The 22,250-nt window shown below is 39.7% G+C and overlaps 1 protein-coding gene across 3 annotated transcripts; it reads left to right on the plus strand.

Annotated features, from left to right (window-relative positions):
- Window positions 1–298: 298 nt before the first annotated feature.
- Window positions 299–22,219, plus strand: LOC108668932 (tyrosine-protein phosphatase non-receptor type 23). 3 transcript variants are annotated; one of them, XM_018156194.1, is made up of 23 exons: window positions 299–317; window positions 678–777; window positions 2,161–2,369; window positions 2,669–2,846; window positions 3,667–3,811; window positions 4,090–4,193; window positions 4,530–4,706; window positions 5,786–5,878; window positions 6,236–6,384; window positions 6,836–6,968; window positions 7,640–7,771; window positions 8,201–8,450; window positions 10,075–10,271; window positions 10,505–10,723; window positions 10,992–13,511; window positions 14,081–14,173; window positions 14,523–14,834; window positions 15,770–15,898; window positions 17,289–17,488; window positions 17,733–17,902; window positions 18,712–18,846; window positions 19,271–19,417; window positions 19,536–22,219. In XM_018156194.1, exons 2-23 carry the CDS (start codon window positions 691–693, stop codon window positions 19,871–19,873), a joined length of 6,117 nt encoding a protein of 2,038 aa, XP_018011683.1. In that variant the 5' UTR covers window positions 299–317; window positions 678–690; the 3' UTR covers window positions 19,874–22,219. The 3 variants fall into 3 exon arrangements, with proteins under 3 accessions (XP_018011683.1, XP_047736365.1, XP_047736366.1); XM_047880409.1 differs by having other exon boundaries at window positions 10,992–13,505; XM_047880410.1 differs by lacking the exon at window positions 14,081–14,173.
- The last annotated feature ends 31 nt before the right edge of the window (window positions 22,220–22,250 follow it).

Below are 22,250 nucleotides of genomic sequence, written 5' to 3' on the forward strand. Positions count from 1 at the left end.
CTAGGTACCTAGTTAATTCAAGAAGAGTGGAAAACTTTACCATCCGTCATTTTCTTGCAGACCACCTAAAGTCAAGCTAGTCTCAACTCCGGCAACTGTCTCATGACTATGACGCACTCGCAGGATTCCCCAAATGTTTGTTTCTACTCTTGCTTCATATTTCTGAGTGACATGAAACGTAGTATTATCGCAGAGTCGCAGACAAGGAGTTTACTTCTCGTTAACAGGCAACAGCTGATGGTTGTTAAGTTTAGTGCTAACTGTAGTGAGTGTAGTCGTAGGCGTAGCCCGTAGGGCTAGTGCTTCAGCGTTGAGCTGTAGTCTAGGCAAATATATCATGAACATCAGTCAAATTTTACCTTTTCTTTAATATAAATGGAAATTAGTTCGGCGAGACAATTTGTTGAAATGAATGTATATAAATAATATAACTACTTCTTTCATACAGGCTTACAGTTACAGCTAGGTATTCAAGCAAGCTGAAGTGTGTTAAGTTCTAAAACTACCTAGTAGTAGTAGCTAGTAGGCTAGTAGTAGTGAGTCTAGTGACTAGTTAGGCTAGCTACTAGTGACTGGGTAATGATTGAAGCACTGCTGTGTGTTGTCACCTGTTTTCTAACTAGGCTATAATTTACTATATTGCTAATCATAGTATAATAATAATTGTTTTCTTTTAGTTGATGCAGAAAAATGGAAGCAGTTCCTCGCTTGCCTATGCTCAAGCTTGAGCACAAGGCATGCATTGATCAGCCCGTCTTCTCTATAGCATTAAAAAAGGTAATTTAGGTATCACGTAATATAAATTTGAATGAAATATATTTTATTTATTTTTTATTTTGCATTTAATTGTTATTTGGTTTATATTTTTGGGTTCAAGGCATAATAGGCTAATCAAAACTGTCTTTACCTACTTGCACTTCCACAACTTCCAGGTTAAAATAGGCTAGGTAGTAGGTACCATTAAATTGTGGCCTAGCTGCCTAGTCTAATGCTGCACCTTGGTTAACAAATAGATAGGAGGTTAGGACAGTGTCAGACTGTCAGTTAGGTATCTGTCTTGAATCAACCACGGACTACTGGCTCCCTTTTGTCGAGCAGGCGAACCTCGAGTCCAATCGTTCAACGTAGATACGATAATAATATTCTTGATGGAAATTTCATTGTTCCAAAAATGTCAGAAAAGCCCTAGTCATGAGTCATGAATTGAAAGCATAGAAAGTAGATATAATCCAAGCCCAACCAAGATTATAGTTATGATTTTTACTTCTTAGTGAATAGTGATCATGTGATGAACCATGATTGGCTAGGTCCTGGTAATTTGACCAGAAAAGTAGGCTATCATGGATACCAGCATTGTCATACATAAGAATGATAAGATATTGGTTTAAATCTTGAGTAAATGGGAAAATTAAAATGAACTGATTTAAAAAAATCACTGGTTTGCCACTATGCCTGGTATATATATATTTATATATAAAGGGTACTATAACTGTGTTTCCAAATTATAAAATCACATGACAGAAGGTGCTGCAGACTGCTGAGAATACAGAATAGAAGCACTCCAGAACCAGGGTGCAGAAAGTGGGTGAATATCGCAAGATATTTGGCTACGCATAAGCAGCAAAATTTACGCCTTCAGGCAATTTTTCCGACACATTTGGATTGAAATTATTGCATTTTAGACATTTGCCAGTCTTTGGCCAACTATTTAGGAAATAGTTTTATTTAGGAAATATGGTAGTTGAAAAACTGATAGACTGCAAACTCACACAGTGAGGTTTCCAGTTACATTAGATGGATCAGGATGCATGTATCTTCTAATAATTTCTAAATCTAATCCCACATATCTTTGATAGGTATGTTGCCTCACCAAGATGTGTAGAATTAGTTCTGCTTAATTAAAATAAGATAGAAAGTTGAGTGGACAAAAGAAAAAAAACAATGCTTATGATATTGTCATCAATATCATGTGCTTAATATATCTAAACAAAAAATCCTGAAACTTTGGTATATGTATCCATGAAGAGTCAAATTTGAATAGTACTAGATCTTTAGATTGGATAAAAATCTAAATTTTATCAACCTAATATTTGAGACAAGGTGCTGGTCATTAAATGTATTAAGAGATGCACATGTATTTTATTATATTTATTTTTACAGTACATTCGGGAGCATTACAATGAAGATCCCAGCTCATACACCAGCGAGATACAGGAGTTGGAGCAACTCCGTTCAAGCATCACTTTTGCTCGACGTGACTTTGAATACTGCAATTCACTGCGGAAATATTTTTGCCAACTACGCTTCCTACTCTCACGCTTTCCCATCAGCCAGCCTGAAACTGACAGTCTCAATATCACATTCTATTGGTGAGGACAAAACCACCAATAGATATTCCACTGAGATCCATCTCTTAAGCTAAATTTTATTTGAACCAATTTTTTTCTGCATTAATGCATTTTTAGCTCAAATTTCAAGTTTGCACCTTAAAATTTTAAATTTTCTATCAATTCTATGTGTATTTTCTTTCTGTAAAGAGCTTCTTGATCTCTATTCACCTTTAATTCCAACTGTTTTACAGTTATATACAGTACCTATATATACCTATTATAATTCGATAAAAATCAGATTTATACAAGTTATCACTTTTTCTTCATTTTGCCACCAGGAAGGATTTGTATTCAGCCACTGTCCATGAGGTGGCTGACATTAGGTATGAACAAGCATCTATACTTTACAACATTGCAGTGTACCACATGACAGAAGGTGCTGCTGAGAATAGAAGCACTCCAGATGGTATGAAGATATCTTGCACACATTTCCAGTGTGCTGCCTGGGCTTTTCAGGTTGGTTAGATAATCTTTTTTCAAAGTTTACTTGTCTTGTTTCTATGAACTACATTTAGGCTAAATAAATTTTTATGGTACTGTATATAAGTTTTTGAAATAGTCCAGCTTAGATTAAAATCTAGTCTATTTTACAACACTTCTCTTTAACTTCACTTTTTGTTGTCTGCTACAAATCTTATAATCAATATTTAACACACTTCTACCTTTCCAATCGATCTGAAATTGTGCACACTTGCGTAAAGTTGGAGACAATGCATGATTCAATTGACAGAATAAATAATTTGTAAAATTTAAATTTTTTTCAAAATTAAAATTAAAATGTAAAAATTACTTTTTTATATTTAATAATACAATTAGAAATTCATTGTACATGTGAAACATAAGAGACACTTGATTCTTTGGAAGTGTTGTATTTAAAAAGTAATTTTTAAGCGCTCTGAATTTAAGCGATCTGAAATTTTGCACACTGGCGGAAAGTTGGAGACATTGCATGAATTGACTGACAGAATTGCCAAATAAGTGGTAATAAATTAATTCCATTTTGTATGAGGAAAGAATTTTGTATGAAATCTTATACTTCACTAGCAGTTGTAGAAAAATTGTAGCAGATAGTAGGTAGCTTAAATAGATGTTTTGCCCAAATGACACATAAACATTGTACCCCACAAACATGTGCACATTGAACATGTGTAACATCTGAAACTCTGGCCCTCTAGAAGCAAGGTCTTCAAAAAGAACTTTTTAAATGCATATTATTACACACCTTGATAGCAATTTTAATTGTTGCTATGGGCCTAGAGATAATGTTTTTTTGCAGCATCTACGTGAGAATTTTCTTCAAAGCAGTGACTGTGACCTCAGTCCTCAGCTCATGTCCCTCTTGCACACCATAGCTCTTGCCCAGGCTCAGGAATGCATTCTAGAGAAGAGTATCTCTGACAATAGAAAACCTAATATTATTGGTGAGTATAAGATCGGGAATTTTGATTTCAAAAACTAATATTCCAATATTGGCAGGCATTTGAGGTTTAATCTCTTGCAGTAAAATAGTGTGCAATTTTGTGTACAGTAAATCTTTCTTGCTAAAGAGAATGGTACCGGTAGTCAAAATGCAGGCATTTGTTATGAAGTATTTTGGAACTTGTTAAATATACATAGGTGTTCATTTTTCAGTTATTTTTATATTTTTAACTGTTTATAAGATAAAATATTGAGCAAATCCTGAAGATTGTTTGTGTAGCCAGGGTAGCCATGCAAGTGGTGGAATACCTGAGTGGAGTTGTGCGTGTCCTGGAGAGCAAGAGCAGCCCAGTCCATGACATCATTGGTAGCAGGAGAGTCAAAGTGAGAATTATAGGGAGAAAAAATGGCCAACATTTGTCTGGGATTACTATTTTACTTCTACAAATATCAAGTATAGGTTGAAATATTAAATCTATACTTACTATTGAAGTTTATGATTACTTATTAGTAATTCTCTAGGTTTGAGCAGTTTTTATATCTGCAAGCTGTTGAAAGCAGTGTAAAACTGTCAATAATTCTGGGTTTCAATTTACTATTTGCTCAAGTAGATATTCTCTAATTTTATGTACTTGAAATATTTCTTTTCTCCTCCTATGATATTCGGAATTGAAAAATTATATAATCACCTTGCCAATATAACATTGAGTTCTTTTTAAGACTTGGCTGCGGTACTGTCAGCTGAAGCAAGTGTACTACCACAGTGTTACTCAACTTTATCTTGGACTGCAAGCCGAAGAATTGCAGAAGATGGGCGAGCGTCTGGCGTTTTTTAAAGATGCCAACAGTAGACTTGCTGCAGCAGCCAAACTTGCCAAAAACATGGACGATGAAGAGGTAGGAATGGTTTTAATGCTGCGACTTCATCTTGGAAATGTATTTGCAATTCTCATCTATAGATTCCACCAATTTGCTTTTTTATGTACAGAATTGAAACTTGTCAATAGATTGTGTTTACAAGGATGTGAGGAAGTTGTTATAAATATAAAAGTTTCATTTATTCTAAAACTGTACCCCTAGTATTAATTAGTGGTTTCGTACTACTATGATGAAAATTAATCCTGCACTAAATTTGCCGTACAATTCATCCAATTTTGAAAAGTCACATGGAAAGAAATCTGATAACTTGATAGACACAAAAAATGACTAGATATAAATTGATAAAAGCCACTTTGTTGGTGTTGCTTTGTTACCAGCAGTTTCTACATAATGTTTTGCCTAATTTGCTCTGTCGAGGATGCTGAGCTGCTAAAGGCTTGGAACTGTGAAGATGCAGATGAGGTTGGGGCTCGTATTGTGACCATGTAGCTTGTACTTATGTTGCTTAGAGTGTGTGTAGCTGGAAGTGAAGAGACTATCTGATCATGTTAAAGTAATGACAGTAATTCTGAAACTTACCTATGATTAGATTAAATTTGATGCCATTATTTGCTCTGTGAGCTGAGCTACATTTGTGTAATATTTCTGCTTGAATATTTGTATCTATTCGCACTTTAATCATAATTTAACATATGCTTGGAAATTCATTATAAGGAAGAAAATATTATGTTACATTTAATCAGAAAAATATCTTATTATTCACTAGTTCCAGCTTCAATTTGAGGTTGGAAAGTTTTGCAATTGCAAACCAGGGGCCTGTTTTTTTCTTAACATGAGAAGTTTACTATCTGCCTTACCTGCTTTATACTATGATTTTTGTCAGTAAGTTGATAGGTTATCCCAAACCTCCAACAAACTAAACTGGAATATCACTCTGTAATGATCTACTTGCCGTAGCAATAGTCTCGAATTCAATCAATTGAATGGTACAGCGTTACAAGATCAGCTTACATGTCGAGTGAATATCCATCTTCAGATGGCTTAATAATTTTGCCTGTTTGTGTGCACACAATGTTTATTGTCCTATTTCTATGCAGGCAATTCGTGAATGCCTGAACTTTAGCCATGATGTCATGGGGGGCAAGCTCAGCGCTGCTCAGAAAGAAAACGAGTTTGTCTTCCACGAGAAGGTAATGTGAGCAGCCGATGTGGGTCTCCTTAGATAAAATTGTTTCCATAGAGAAAACATTCATTGATGCTAGCTTCTGATGCTTTTTTTGTGATTTTTGTACATTTTTTGAGCATGGAATTTTCGCATGGCTATAGTTTCCTCCACATAATACTAAATCTAGAATCTTTCTCCCCAAGATTAAAGCTAAATTAATTTATTCATCTATCCATATTTAACTAATTTTGACTCCACGGCACGGCACCAGTATTAATAGGTTGTTGCTAACTATTCTGCAAATTATATGAAGTATTTTTTAATTCAAAAAATCATCTATATTTTTAGACTCATTGTAACTACGTATGAATGCGTCCAACAGGTGCCTGATATATCGAGCCTACCTGAGGTGAAGGGTGCCTCTTTAGTGAAAGAAATCCCATTCTCAATGACTGATCCTGACATCAGCGGACCTGACATATTCAGGAACCTTATCCCCATTGAAGCTCACCAAGCATCATCTCTCTACAGGTCCGTGTCACTAAAAAGCTTTTATCTGATTTTCTTTAATTTTAGTGATAGTCAAGTGTTGAAGTTGTTTGATAATATTGGTCCGTGAGTGATTGTATGCAATAACAACTAAGTAATTTTGTTCTTCCTTTCCTAATAAAGTTTGAGTATTCTAGTTTTTTTGTAACTAGTTCCTAATTTTTGTTTAGTAGCCTTTGAGTTGCTATGATGCTTCCTATGTTTTGGGAAGCTTTTCATCTTTGATGATGATGTTTGAGAAAAAAATTCATTCCTGACTAGTAAAAAAATATCTCGCTTGTAATGGGAATTCTTTTCATCACGATCAAATAATAGGTGCTAACAAAATGTCGGTTTATTCAGTATTGATCCTAACACTGCTATTGATCAGAATATCTTGGATCATAATACTATTGATCATTATACCATTGATCATAATACTGCTTCACTGCAGTGAAGAAAAAGCGTCTTTGCTGCGAAGTCTCGGTGCTCGGCTGCAGGAGAAGAACGATGAACTGGAGGCATTCCTTGCCAGCCTGCAGCTCGAGGACCTCCTTCTTGATGAAGATCCTGACGCTCTTCCTCAGGTCTCTTGATGATTGCATCACTAGGCTCTTGATGTTGGTCTCACTGTACTCTTGATGATGGCATCACTAGGCTCTTGATGTTGGTCTCGCTGTACTCTTGATGATAGCTCTACTGGGTGGGCTCTTGATAATAATTTCTCTGGGCCCTTGATGATAATTTCTCTGTGGCTTTGATGATAGTTTCGCTGTGTTTATGAAGATAGTTTCAATGGGCTCAGTAAATTAGCTCCCCGGCACTCTTAATGATTCCAGTTTAAACTCTGTGTTCATCATATAATTTCAGACCCGTTTTGCACCCATTAGTTTTATTAATTCAATTCATATCTTCATTAGCCCACTACAGAAAATTTTTTCGGCTAATCATGTCATTTTATATGTATTAATTGTTTATAGTGCCTTCTCACTAATATATTAGGAATTTGTCATGGTAAGCATAAAGTTTTTGCTGGTTTAAATGAAACTGTTATGGGTTACAAGTATCAGTCGTTGTAAATTATTTTCCTCCGTTTTTAGAGCATTTGCTCATTTACGGAAAGCATGCACTATTGTGCTCGTCATGTCCGTCAATCTGTCTGTCCGTCCGTAACTTCACGTTTTCGTCGATGAGAAAATGCGCGCTGTGTCACTCACTGCAGTGAGTACTGAGTTATATTTTTTTTTGGTATTTCTAGGAACTTGTTTCCGCGTGCGCGGACATGAACGCTCGCGATGCGCTCCGGGAGCTCACGGAGGTCATGCAAAAAGTTTCCTCGGCTCATCTCACCATCGCAGACATGCTTGACCGGCAGGAAGCTTTGCTCGAGGTTCCTTACTATCACTTTGCTAGTAACGACATTTATTTTGTATTTGTGCTTCACTCTTGTCAACCTTTTATTTTATCTTCTACTAATGTGGAACAAGGATACAATTATTAGAAGTTTCCATTGACAACCTTTCCATCTACATAAATATGATTGGCTTATTGTTTCCAAATGTAGATGGTAACTAATAAATTACATGTTAGATTCAGATGGATTGTGTGGGACCGTGTTCATTCTTTGTGACCATGAGATTAAGTTTTTTGAGTTAATAAGCATTTCCCTGGCTAAATCAAAGCATTTTTCTACGCATCCAATGTAATTTTTTCGGTTACTTTAAGATCGCTATTCATTGCTGAAATGAAGAACGTACTCTGAAGTATGTCAAAGGATTGAAGATTGATGTACCTCTGAATAAATATCTTATTATTACAGGAAGAAGATAACCGCGCTGCAGAGTTCAGGACCATCGTAGGTGACAAGAAGGCCCCCACGAACGTGTTGTCGGAGCTGCGTCGTGAGGGAGACAAGTGTCGCAGTGCCCTCATGGCCGCCAACGACAGCAACGTGGCGCTGCACGCCGCTGTGGTGCAACACCGACCTACACTCACGACCCTGTCTCAACCTCTGCAGCGCGTCGCTAGCTCCTTGCCTTCAGTCGCTGCTGCCATTACTCAACAGTCCGGTGCGTAGTTCTTAACGTTGCTTATTGGTTCTTATTTGAAGGTACCAATTGTTTTAGTAGGCCAGTTTATCAAAAGAGCACTCGAGTTTGATGCGTTCTGCTGAGATTTATTTCTACAGGATTCATTCTGATTCTCTACTTATATCCAGGTTTATATTTTTTAGCGTTCTTTTTTCTTTTGTTGGTTTTGTTACCGAAGTTTGAGAGATTATTTCCAAATGTTGCTTCTGTTTATTTCTGAATGTTTGGTGAGGAATCTGATTGCAAATATTTGATCTGTAAAGTTTCTTTCCAGGAATTTAAAAACAAAGAAAATACCGCAAAAATTCACCATATATTTTTAAGAGAAAACGTTTCGGAGTCCAGCTCCATCGTCAGTTCATAACACAAAATTCTGTTCAGAAAAAGTTCAGTCCTAGAAACACAAATGAATCAATTAGTAAAGTAAAATGCACTGTCAGGTTTCAAAACGGAAAATAAATAAATAAGGCATGAAATTAACCCTAGTGAACGGCCTATCTATTTTCTATTTCAAGAGGAAAGGAGCTAAAAGCGGCATTCAGGCTAGGCTTCTGTTTGAATATATATTGTACAGGGATTCTAAAATTCGTAGATCACTAACACCGGATGCGGAAGCTAGAATTTTGAAATCACTATCAGATTCAGAGGTGTTGCACTGCTCGGCATGAGCTTGAATTATCTGTGGCTTGAATTATCTGTGCTAAACTCAATTTTCGTATTTGCTGGCAAGTTTTACAGACAAATTGACGGTTTGGGCATAGGACTTCCACTCGGCCCTACCTTTGCCAATATATTCATGTGTTTTCACGAGGCTACATGGTTAGCCAATTGCCCTCTTGATTTTAAGCCAATTTTCTATAACCGATATGTTGACGATACCTTTTTGATTTTTAAGCATCCCTCTCATGTGGGTCTTTTCTTCGACTATCTTAATCTCCAATATAAGTCTATCAAATTCACCATGAAGCTGGAATCAGACAATAGCTTGTCTTTCCTTGATTGCAAAGTTACCAAATCTAATGGCCGTTTCCAAACTTCTGTTTTTAGAAAATCGACATTTCGAGCAGTGCAACACCTCTGTATCTGATAGTGATTTCAAAATTCTAGCTCCCGCATCCGGTGTTAGTGATCTACGAATTTTAGAATCCCTGTACAGTATATATTCAAACAAAAGCCTAACCTGAATGCCGCTTTTAGCTCCTTTCCTCTTGAAATAGAAAATAGATAGGCCGTTCACTAGGGTTAATTTCATGCCTTATTTATTTATTTTCCGTTTTGAAACCTGACAGTGCATTTTACTTTACTAATTGATTCATTTGTGTTTCTAGGACTGAACTTTTTCTGAACAGAATTTTGTGTTATGAACTGACGATGGAGCTGGACTCCGAAACGTTTTCTCTTAAAAAGATATGGTGAATTGTTGTGGTATTTTCTTTGATTTTAAATTCCTGGTTAACTTGCGATTCATACAAACAAGTGATTTTAATACTTATATTCAATCAAAATACAGTGAAGATGAATACCGCTGTTTTAGAACAATTTTTCCTTGCTGTAAACATGACCGGAATCAAGGTCAATGTTTTTATGATGTAAAATATTGCAGGTGAGAGTGGGAAGGAGGCTAAGCTGCAGATAGAGCGTTTGATGAAGAAAGTTGAGGAGATGCAGCAGCAGCGCTGGAGCGTCGAGAAGCAACTACGCCAGAACCTCATGGAGGATGACATCACTGGAACGCTTGTCACCGCTGACGCCGACATGGCTGACATTTTTAAAGAGCATCTCCAAAAACACAACAAAGAGGTAAAGCAAATGGTAAAGTAATGTATAGTAACCTTACAGTTGAAGATTCTAAGCCTTTTTTTTAAGTCTAAAGAACAATACGTTGTAAAAGTTTGGATTTATCTTTTCACATCATGTAATTCCAAAGATAATCTCAGGTCAAAATTTATTGATTTGAATCTACGCTTACAATTTTGTAATTTGAATTAGTGTTTTTTAATACCGCAATTAAGTGTCCCTGTAATAAACAACAGCTGGAGATCCTGGAGAAGAACATGCTGGCGCAGAACAATATCCTGAAGGCGCTGTCGGAGGCGAACGCAGCATACGCGAGCACACGACGCGCGATGAAGCAGACGATGGCGGCGAGGCAGGCTGCCGTGGCCGCTCTCGTCCAGGCTCATGCTTCATTCACCTCCATACTCGACAAAGCCAAGGATGCCAATCTCTTCTATGAGAAACTCAACACTCAGGTCACATATACAGACTAAAATATCTAAATAAAAGCTTCGATATTTTTCAGGAATTTTTATTTCAAAACAAAAGGTCTGAACTACAAAATCCCATTAATTTTATTTCTGAAAAACTATAAACTTTGAAAATATATTATTGGATGAAGATAGACTTTTCGTTTTGAAAATTCTTTGGCTGAAATATTTGTTAGGTGTTTTTTTCTTAAATTTAATCAATGATTATGATCACTGTATGCTAATGATTTTATTTATCTCGCATTCTGTGCAGGTTACTAAGCTGCTCAAGCGAACTGAAAGTCTCTTGAGCGTACAAGAAGAGGAAAGAACAAGCCGCCTTAAAGCCCAGGCAAAGAAGTTCTCTTCCACGCGACCTCAAGCAGCAGCAATAAGTCATGCGCCTTCTGCCAAGAATGCGATCAACTTCCCCACCCACGCTCCCCATGCTCCTATCCAGGGAGGTGACGATCTTGCATCTTATGCTGGCAGCGGTCCCAAGTTGAAAGACGTCCTTATGGCGAGTGGAGGATACAAAGGACTTGGGTCCACTGTCCTGCCTGGGCAACCTTCCCCACAGCACGGAGGTTCAGCTTTCTCCCCCGCGAGCACTGGATACCGCGTTGATGTCTCTAGTGCTGCAGCGCTTGCTGCAATGGCATCAGCAACTACTGCTGCTGCTTCTAGTAACACTGGGCACACTTCCATGGGGGCTACTCCGAGTAATATTAGGGATTCGGGTTATTCAAATGAGAATCAAGTTGCTGCTCAGTCTTCTTATTTGCAGTCATCCTCTCAAGTTCCTGGTGCCCATTTCCAAACTCCAGCCTATTCTTCTCAAGTGCCTGGAGGCTATTCTCAGCCTTCAGCTGCGGTTAGTTATGGCAGTTCTGTCGGATATCCATGTTATCCTCCATCAGCTCCCTCTCCAGCTCCACAGCTGCCATCTTCTCATTTTTTAGCCGCAGTAAGCACTACTGGTAACACCCCTGTTTTAACTTCATACCAATCTTCCCAGTATGCTGCTGCTGCTGCTCAGCACGCCGCAGCAGCTGGTGCACCTTCGTATACTTCTCCTGCCACTACGGAATATTTTGCCTCTAATTACACTACCGATCCATCATTGTCTTCAAAACCGACCACTGCTACGCATCCCTGTGCTACTGTGCCTTCTGCAGCTACATATCAGGCGTCTTCTGGGCCAAACACTTACCACACACAAGCAAATTCTAGTTATCTGGCGTCCAGTATTGCTTCACCGTATTATTCCGCAAGCGCTTATGGACAGCAAGTTGGCGCAAATTTAGCAGCTGCTTCTATACAGGTAACTCCAGTGACTGCTAGCGGGCAACATCCTCAGACGAACAGCATTCCTTCGTCGATTACGAATGAAGTTGCAGCAGCGAGTGGCACTATTCCTATTGCCACTAGTGGTTCTCACATTCCTGCTCAAGGTTATTATTACAATCAGCCATATGCGAGTGGATTTACTCAGCCTCACGTCACTAGCTCTTCAGTGACTGGACAGCAGTTCCCTGCGAACGCGACTACACCATATGCCAGTGAGACACGTGCGAGCGTCCCTTTTACTACATCACAAGTTTATCCGGCACCTACAACCACTCTGGCTCAATCTAACCCTATAAATGTGACAGGCAATCAATCATCATTACCTACAAATCTGGCGTACCCAGCTGCTATGGCGTCATATGCTACGCCTCAGCCAAACGTCTCAACTGTAGCTAGTTCATCCTCAGCAATACCTTCAATGAATTACGGATCAGATGGCAAAAACTTGGCTGCGGCTGGCCAAACTTCCTACCCAGGATTTGCTCCAGGTTCAAGTACTAGTCAGCTGCAACCTCCGTATGGCTCCTCTGCTCTTCAGTACCAGAGTGGCTCTTATCAGGCCGAGCATGCGTATCATACGCCGCAACATCTCATTTCTCCTTTCACGCCAAATCAATACCCATCTGGCTCAGGAACTTACACTCCAAGTATGTCAATTGCTTCTAGCCTGAAATCGTCTGTGCCCTACCACGTCCAAAGTAACACGTATTATTCAACTACTGCGTCAGCTACCTCTTCCGGCACAACTGTTGTGAACTCCAGCGATGCAATAGACGGTCGTTCACCATACCGCCATGCCAGTGCAACACCAGCAGTTCCGTCTTATTTCTACGCCTGCGCTGGAGCTGGTGCTCCAAGCAGCATGACTCCTTCATCAACTGGGTCACCCCTACCATCAGCTGGTTTTGGAGTCAAGGAGAACGGTGTAGCTGGTACTTCTACCACCCAGCCATACCCGGCGTACCCAGCGTATGCAAGTCATCAGTACAGTGCTGGCGTTTATCCTGTCCAACAACAACAAATGAATTATCCTGGCCAGACACTGTACTCACAGACGTCGCAGCTGCCATCAGGTCCATCACAAACAAGCCAGCAAGCTCCATTACCTGCAGTCACGAAGCCATCAGATGCTGCTCCTGCAAGCAAAGGAATTTCGAATCTCGATTTACTCTCAGGCATTGAATTGGCGGGCCCCAGCTCTATGTGGACACCACTCACTCCTAAGAGGTCTCAAGATACTGTAACGGAGAATTCTACTTCGTCGTCAGTCGTGACGACGGACGCAACTGTGCCAATAACTTCAGTCGAGAGTGAAGTCTCGTCCTCGGCTAAGGAAGGATGCCACTCGAGCGTCACTGATGACGCAGAGTCTTCTGTCAGTAAAACAGACGCTATCTCGAATGCTGAATCAGTGTCTGTTAATGGAAGTGCTGAAAAGGTAGTGGTAAGTGTTCGATTTACTTTATTTTCGTAGAAATTCCAATGCTATCTTATAAAATAAGCTCTTTACTTCCTAATGTTTACAATTCTGCCGCCTTGCTGCATAGATTGTTTTTCAATTAAGTTCTCGACAATCATACTAGATAATTTTTGTCTTCTGGTTTATACTTCTCGGGAGCCTTTTAAAATTTAATTTAATTTCCTTATCTAACGCCTTCCTGCGTGGGGTAATTTGAGAAACGCAATGAAAGTTTCGGCGCTTCAAAATAATATGGCCATGCCAATATTTATAGCCAAATACATATTTCACAAGCTTTATACTCGCTTAGGAGGTACAAACAAAGTCAAGCTTCTCTCAGATCTATGCTATTACCTTGCACTTGCATCCATACACTTCTGAATTATAATCTTTTATTATAACATCTCTGTTTTGGTTTTTGGCATAGTACTTAAAAATACAACGGTTTAACATGATAATACGGCCACTTAAATCAAACATGCATCGTGAACCCTTTATTTAATCTGGATTTCTAAATAATAATTAATAAACTTGTCCTCGGTGTGGGTGGTTAGGTGCCGGATAAGGGCTGCACGGACGCAATTTCTACCAGTAAAGAAACAATTTCCATCTCCACCGCCGCCTTAAACATGGCAGCTCTCGCGCAGGTGAGGCAGGCGCTTTGCACGTTCGGGAGTTTGGATCCTTTCAACGCTAAATTAACTTTTTCAAAATTGCAAGAGAAATGTACATGTGTTGTGTGAATAATGGTTGCATGCATGTTTGGGGTGTTTTTCTATGTTTAAAACCATCATGAATTTTACATTATTTTAATTATTTCCTTCTTACTTGTAATACCTATTAGCCTAACATTGCTCCATCAGAAATTTAATACTGATTTTTACCAATTTCCTGCGTAAGGCACATAAGGAGCATGAAGACGTCATCTTTGTGGATATTACTTGATTTAATGATAATAAATTCAAGTAAGTACAGGATTTTATGTTTATTATATAGAGCAAGAAAGCAGCGCCACCACAAGACCCCTTGGACGACGCTGGCACGCTGGCGGCTCTTACGTCAGACACAGAGCGCCTCCACAAAACTGTAGAGACGCTCGAGCGACGCAGTCTGAACGGCCCCACCAACCTGGAGGTGAAGTGGCGTGAGATCCAAGAAGCCGTCGAGGCACGTTGCAAGAAATCTACCGTCTCTGTTAGTCGATGTTATCCTCTCAAGAATAGATTCCCGGACATTCTGCCTTACGACCACAGCCGCGTTGTACTCACCGATGCTTATGATGACTACATCAATGCCTCGCATGTGCAGGTCAGTCACGCTTCTCATTAACTCATTTATCCGAGCCTATTATTGTAGAGAAGTGCTTAGTTTGTATGCTTATGAACGTATTGTATCCCGTATCATATGTGCTTCGAGTTAGTTGTTTTTTATGGGCTTGAAATTGTCGAATGTAGTTATTAATAATTAGTGTAACCTTGCAAATTTGGCTGACATTAAAGCGTTTGCCATGGCAAAGTGCCAGTTTGCCAGGTTTTGATGTTGAATATCTGGATAAAATTAATTTCCTTGTTTACTCAGTATAAATTCTTCAATTACTCCGAATCTAATTCAACAGTTACTATATCGTGTTTTTTAGCGCTGAATACAATTAATAGGCGCTTGTGCAACTCATACGTGGCATTCACTACGTACGTACTGTACATATTATAAATAATTCGTTAGAAGTACTGTAAACTACATATGATGAATAATCCGCCAGATGTAAACTGATGGCGTAGCAATCGCAATAGAAATCAAAATAACGTTTCCTGGTCTTGCTACAGCATTCGCTCGCTGGAATTTGTTCGAGGTAATGGAACTCTCCGGCAAAGATGGAGCAGTGAAAATTTTCATGATGAGGAGCAGCGCTAGATATGAATATTTAGAGGCTGAATAGCTGATTACATCGCGGTAGCCGCATCCTGACGCACATGCCGACTAACGCAAACCATAGTTCCCTCTCTTAAAGAAAAACGAGTAGATAACCCCAACGCTGCGGTGGTTTTAACTGAGACTGTTTCTCAATGAACGCCACATTGTGGCCGAATCTAGCCAGTCTCGTCTAGATCGTACTGAGTGAAGAGGCAAACTTATACTATAAATCTCACTCTCTCGGGGTGAGATTGATAGTGGCAGAAGGTCCTTAAAAACTTCATCCATTACAAAATAATTACGCTATGAATTTGTAATACTTTATTTTTCAGCTGCGTGGAAGCCATAGCTTCCCTGTGGTGGTCAGCCAAGCACCCACGCCCGCCACCGCAGCAGACTACTGGCTGATGGTGTGGCAGCTGCAGACCGAACTCATCGTGTGTCTTCATACTTTACCTGAGGTGAGTCTGTCACTGAAGGATTAGTTAACAGTACATTTGTCGTGTGGATGGATTACATATGAAATCCACGCCCACGAATGTCGACTGTAACAAAACCGAACGAAAAGGTGACCAATTTGGTCAGTTTTTTCATGCGACCACTGAGGTTGAATCTATCGTACATTATAGACTCGAGACGCTAAGTTTTCCTTTCCGGAGTTTTCATCCCCACGTCCTAGACGCCAAGTTGACTGTTTAAATAGAAAAGAGGCTGCTTAATGGGGTGGAAGCACCATGTTAATGAAAGGGCTTCATACTTTAATGCAAGGTAAACCAGACTGCAGCAGCAGAAAAGGTAGTGCTCACGGTAGTACTCGACCTGCTGGCCCAAAGAGTTATGAGTAAGGGACGTTAAAAGAAAAGATAATCATAAGACTTATATATGTACTTATTCTTGATGGCACCGTCCTAGTTATTGAAACCTATCCCCATATGTATCGTACCTACAAGACATCCAGGTTGTTGTTGTTGTTGTTCGCCCTCCCCGTCCCGCGACAAGTGCGGGACGGGGCCTACACCCATTCCTGTGGCCAGCCCAACCTCTCTCCCCAGCGCGCCAACAGCCCCGCCGCCTCGATGGGAGAGTCCCACAAAACCAGGGTTGATTGTGGTGCATTTTTCATGAACCCAGTGTAGTGATTGTGAATTACATCGGAAGGACGTCTGTGTCTTAGTGATTCGGCGGCCACAGATCTGACACACCCACACCGGTCCCGGGTTAGCTTCAACATCCCCCGATCTCAGCAGCAACACTGCCAGCAACACACGGGGGTCCGTGCGCCGGCCCGGCCAAAAAACAGGCTTTGGGCCTCCCTTTCGGGAGGCGGGGATTTGGTGATTGCCGATTTGGTCCCATGATGGGACGCACTCCAACCGCACGCAGGCCGGCAACATTTGGAGCTACATCCAGGTTGTCCTAACCTTCACCGCCATGACAAGTTTCACTCAAGTTATCTTCTTGTTTCTCAATTCTACTGAAGTTTGGCAAAAGTATCCACAATACTTTTGTATTGTGGATACCACCGTCGGTCGACAGAGCATTCCTGCTCGCCGCGGCCATTGCCAGGCACAGCTGTTAGCGTCTGTAACATCGGCTCCTTCGGTGCCGGTGTTGTGTCTTCGCCTAAAGGCCTAACTTATTTCGTAGAGAATTCGACTAATGTACATAGCCGTTTTTATTCTGTTTTTTTTTCCTCAGCACGAGTCGCGTAATAGTAATGTTGTAAAAAATGATAAAAGTTTCAGATGAATTATCAATTTAATAATGAAAAAGTCAAGTCATAAGATCTTGCGAGTGTATGTGAATGCTCAGATTATCTGACTACTGTTAACATTTTTGTTACGTGTCTAGATCAAAAACGCGTCCTACTGGCCTGAGAGTCGCGGCACGCAACAGTACGGCGACATGTCGGTACGAGAGCACAACAGCGGTGAAGGTGGTGGAGGGGCTTGGGTGCAACGACTCTTCCACCTCACCCGTACTTCCAACTCTGGATCATCCTCCTCTACTCGCGCTGTTATTCATCTCCAGTTCTTACGGTGGCCACCTGGGTAAATATCATAATGTGTCTTCATTGTTTAAATAAAACTTGCGATTTATGAAACATGCTGACTGATACGTCTTTCGTGAATTTTGATCTCGCTTTCAATGTTGTGAAATTATGTAATTGACTGAACTATTTATTTTATGTGAACGTTAGTACGTATTTTATAAAAATGTTAGCATCGTAACGGCAAAATGTAATTAATTTCCCAATGAAGATCAAGTGATTCCAAAGCATTTCATCCGACACAGCGGCATGCCGAGCCACCCAAGTCCTGTACTGCAGCTGTGCAGTGAGGCGCTCTCGCTGCACAGGCAGCAGCGCGTACGGCAGCGCCCTGTGCTCTACACCTGCGTGCCAGGCGTCGGCCGCTCCTGTGTCGCCGCTCTTCTTACGGTCTTCCTCAACCATCTACATTCTGGTATTTCTACCGTCTACATACTGGTATTTCAGCCATATACCTTCTGGTATTTCAGGCGTCTACATTCTGTTATTTTAACCATATACATTCTGGTATTTCCTATGCTAAGGGCCCATAATAAATGTAAGGGCCTTTCCTAAGGGCCCATAACATTCTGGTATTTTAACCATATACATTCTGGTATTTCAGCTGTCTACATTCTGGTATTTCTGCCGTCTACTTGCTGGTATTTTAACCGCGCTATCATATTACTCATTTTGAATAATATGAGGTATAATGTTCTGGTGAATGATACTAGTCATAATATTTTCTTGACTGATATGTTCTTGCGTACAGAGTCGTCTATACGTTTCGCTTACTCTGGCCAATTCGAGCATTAATAAAACGTTAATTTTAGCTCTGTTTATTTCATCCGATTTTGACTACAATTAGTTGGACTAACTACATTTTTTCCAGCCTCCCATTGGTTATACATTTAGACAAATATCGCGTAATTGGTGAGATTATTTGTGATTGATAAATGGTGTCTCAAGACTAATGAAAATAATTTGTTCTCACATTCAACTTTTGAACTGTAGCTGTGCATGAAATTATTTATCTATCAAGATGAAGTATGCACAATGATATTGCCTGATGGAAAAATTGTAATCTTGATTGGATGGTCGAAATTGGTACCAAGAGATATCGTGTGTTGCTCGTAATTAGTAACAAAATTACTAACTATATTGCTGACATGAATGTGTCTTAAACAGAGAAAAAGTTGACAATTTCAGGTCAGACTTAGCTATAAAAAAGTGCTTGTGTTTCAGCCGGGAGCGTGTGTGACCTGCAGAGTTTGTGTGAGGACGCGTGCGTGGCTCGTCGTGGTGGCCTGCAAGACAAAGACTACCTCGCCTTCCTGTACTCTGCTGCACTCTACGCCGCCCAGGAACTGCTTATGAAACGTCAGTACTAACAACTCACGAAGAAAATTACTCTTACCATTAACACTGAACTCAATCTTACAAGGGATGCTGAAAATTTACGTACGTTTTTAGCGCATTTTCTCATTTATGAAAAAAAATGCACTATTGTGCTCGCCATACCCGCCTGTCCGTCTGTCTGTCCGTCCGTGACTTCACGTTTTCGTCGACGAGAAAATGCGCTCTCTGTCACTCACTGCAGTGAGTACTGAGTTATATTTTTTAGAATTCTCCTCGACTCAAACTCAGAACTTTAATCGCACTCATGATAAACATTATATATCAGAAACATATTACAAGGCTCGCAGAATCAAATCACCCAAAAATTTACTTGGTATCTTTTTCCTCAGTCGCATCTAGATGTAGCGTAAGAGATAATTTACTTCTTTTTAACTTTCTTGATCAGGAGGAATTTTAACAAATAAAGCTACGTTTGATGAAGGACCCATCGAAAAAGGACATCGTCAGCACGTACGCCATCCGTCCGCCGATCTGCTTGCTGCGAACTGCGACTTTAACCGCCTTAAATCGAAACTTGGTCTCGGCGAGACAGGTATGTTAATTTATTCTTCTCTAATTGTTTCAATTATTTAAGATTACAATGAACAGTACTTGACACTGTTTTATAATCGTTTACTTCATTATTGTGATTGAAGAATACAAATGTGCAGAGGATAAGGTTGGAAATCCCACAACCGACCAAGAAAATGATGCTGCCAGCAATGGAAACGGCGCTACCACCGAGAAAAATGAAACAAGCCGTCCTAAGTCAGCCTCGCCCGCTTTATCTATTCCTTCTATGGTGGGAGTCTCGCTGCCTCCGAACTTGGCTGCGAGTTTGGATCCTCAGCAGCTTAAAATAGAACCTGTCGCTCCCGGCAAAGGCGCTAAGATCACCAAGGAAAGTTTCGAGCGGCCGCCACAGGCTGGTCTTGCCGGACGCGCGCAGGATCCTGACGATCCTCTCAGCTCACTCGACCCGCTCTGGACTCTCAAAAAGTCTGAGTGAACATGAATACAGCTTCATAATTATTAACTTCTTGTCCAGTTAATGAATTGTGTTGCGACCGAGGCTCCTCCATTCTTGACGTGTGACGGTGTGGGTCACGAACGAATCAAGGCTGCAGCCTGAATTTTAGTTATCAATCCCCGTTTGAAGATGAAGTTGATTGGTTGTCATGCCAGACAGAGAACTAAAAGTGATTGCAATACAGTTTTCGGAAATGCGCTTTAATTTAAAATATATGAGACTTATTTAGGGAAACATGTTCGTGTCACATATGCTGTAGAAGTGTTATTTCTGCGTGCTAACTATATTTCTTGCAGTCGCGTGGTTCAATATATGTAGAATGTGCTGCGACTTCATGATCAATTGCGTCAATTGATAGCAAAGCTGCAAAAGCCACGCAATTGTGATCGACCCTCGTCGTGATTTTGATTTCGTTTCAAAGAACAATTGCATAAGAAAATAAGCGAAAATAAATGATTCTATACTTATTTTTTTGCCATGAAGCGACTTATTTTGCTTGGTATAAAGTTAGGATAAAAATGCTCATAGGAAAAAATATATTCCTTTCACTATAATTTTCAGTGATTGAATTGGTGTGTGTGTTTTTTTTCTGCTGTTAACTACAGAGTATACAGACCGCGCATCAAATTAGGCATCAACTTCGACCGTTATTCCTAATTGGTATATTGTGTCAAGCGTACCAGGTCTGGTATTCTAACAACTTGTGGTAATTTCTTTTAAAAACTTGAAAGTTTGTGGATGCGATATGTATTAGTGGATTTCGGTGCTTCGGCAATGCAGTGGTTAGCATCGCTATGGTTAGTTTGCCAGGTGCACTGGACCGAAGCTCAGCAGGCTATGGTTTTAATACTGAAGTTACGTGCCTGGGCTGCGAATTCTAGTGTTGAGTATCGATCCTGAGGTTGTAGCTTTGTCGACAAGTGGCCTTGTTTGTTCTAGATGGTAACGAGTCCGTGTAGAATTTAACGATTTCTTAGACTAAATTTACTAGTGAGGTGTGTGAAGAAATTATTTGGCAGGTCAATATGAATCATTCCTTTTACTACGTAAGTTAGCATGTTCAATTTCTTATTTCAAGTGCAACCGAGCATGATCCCCGCCATCGAGCTCGGTTAGTAGAAACATTGTTATAAAATTCCTTTGATCCTCATCTATTTTATATGTTTTACTTGACTATTCACCGTTCTCTTGAAATGGATCCTGTATTTCTGGAGATGAAGGCTGTAATTTCATGAGATTAAGTCGTTTCGGCGTGCCAATGTTTAGTGTTGTATTAGCGCCAGATGTTTGTGAACTAATGATCGATGGGTGCGATCGAACAAAGCATTATTTCGATATTGCTGCGTTAAAAGACTCTTTCTTTACTAGTTTCATGCTTCATAACTTGGCTCTAAAGCTTCAACTATGAAATATACCTGACAAATTTTCGAGCTTTACACGATTGACGCTGTCGAGTCCAATCGTTGGCGCAGCGGGTGCAGTTTTTCATTGGTAGTTTCATTCCCTACGTAATCGTTTATTCTGAATAGATTCTTTTATTAATTACTCCTCTCATTAAAGTTTATTATTCAGATTTTCCTATATTTCCTCTAGTTACTAGGCGTCGTATTTGAGATATAAAATCCTCGTTATTGATATGTATCCATTTAGTTCGATTGTTCCGTATTTTAAAACCCGTAATGCATTTCTTTTTACCCTTGTCTTTAATTGTATTCATATTTCCTACGCAGTGTACTCTTATTTAATCACTCCTTATAGTTCGTACTAAAATGTAAGGATTTGCGGCAGCATGAATAATCGTGCTTGATTTTGTATCGCTTGAGTTTCCACGATCCTGGAGCACCAAGTAGAAATGCTGTTTTTTAGTTAAAAGTAAGTTATTCTTCGCGCTTAATTCCGTATAGCGTTGTCTATATTAATTTTAGTAACTCAGATGAAAGGGCTCGGATTTCTTGTGAAAACTTCACTTTACGTCTCTAAACGACAAACGTGATTATTTAATTTCTTTCATCGTATCATGACACTGGTACGATGTCGGAGTCATCGTCGTTTGTCTTTAATAAGCTTCTCAATTTGACAACATTTAACCGTCTCGGTTCTATGAATTTATCTTCATGGAAATCGGTATTTGCTACAGCCTATCCTACAAATATGAAACGATTTCAAACGGTATTTCTAAATTAATTCATGAAGAAATCCTTGCACATTCATAACTTGCTTTATACAAAGCAAATATTAATACTACATACCTTCTTTCATATAACTGAATAATCTAAAATGCAAAAAACAAACGAGTATGAAGTAAAAATGCTGCTGATACGGAAATGTCTTTTACTCTAAAGTCCTGTAAAAATGA

This window comes from Hyalella azteca, unplaced genomic scaffold (genome assembly GCF_000764305.2).
Source record: "Hyalella azteca isolate HAZT.00-mixed unplaced genomic scaffold, Hazt_2.0.2 contig5386, whole genome shotgun sequence".
In the NCBI taxonomy this organism is placed as follows: Eukaryota; Metazoa; Arthropoda; class Malacostraca; order Amphipoda; family Hyalellidae; genus Hyalella; species Hyalella azteca.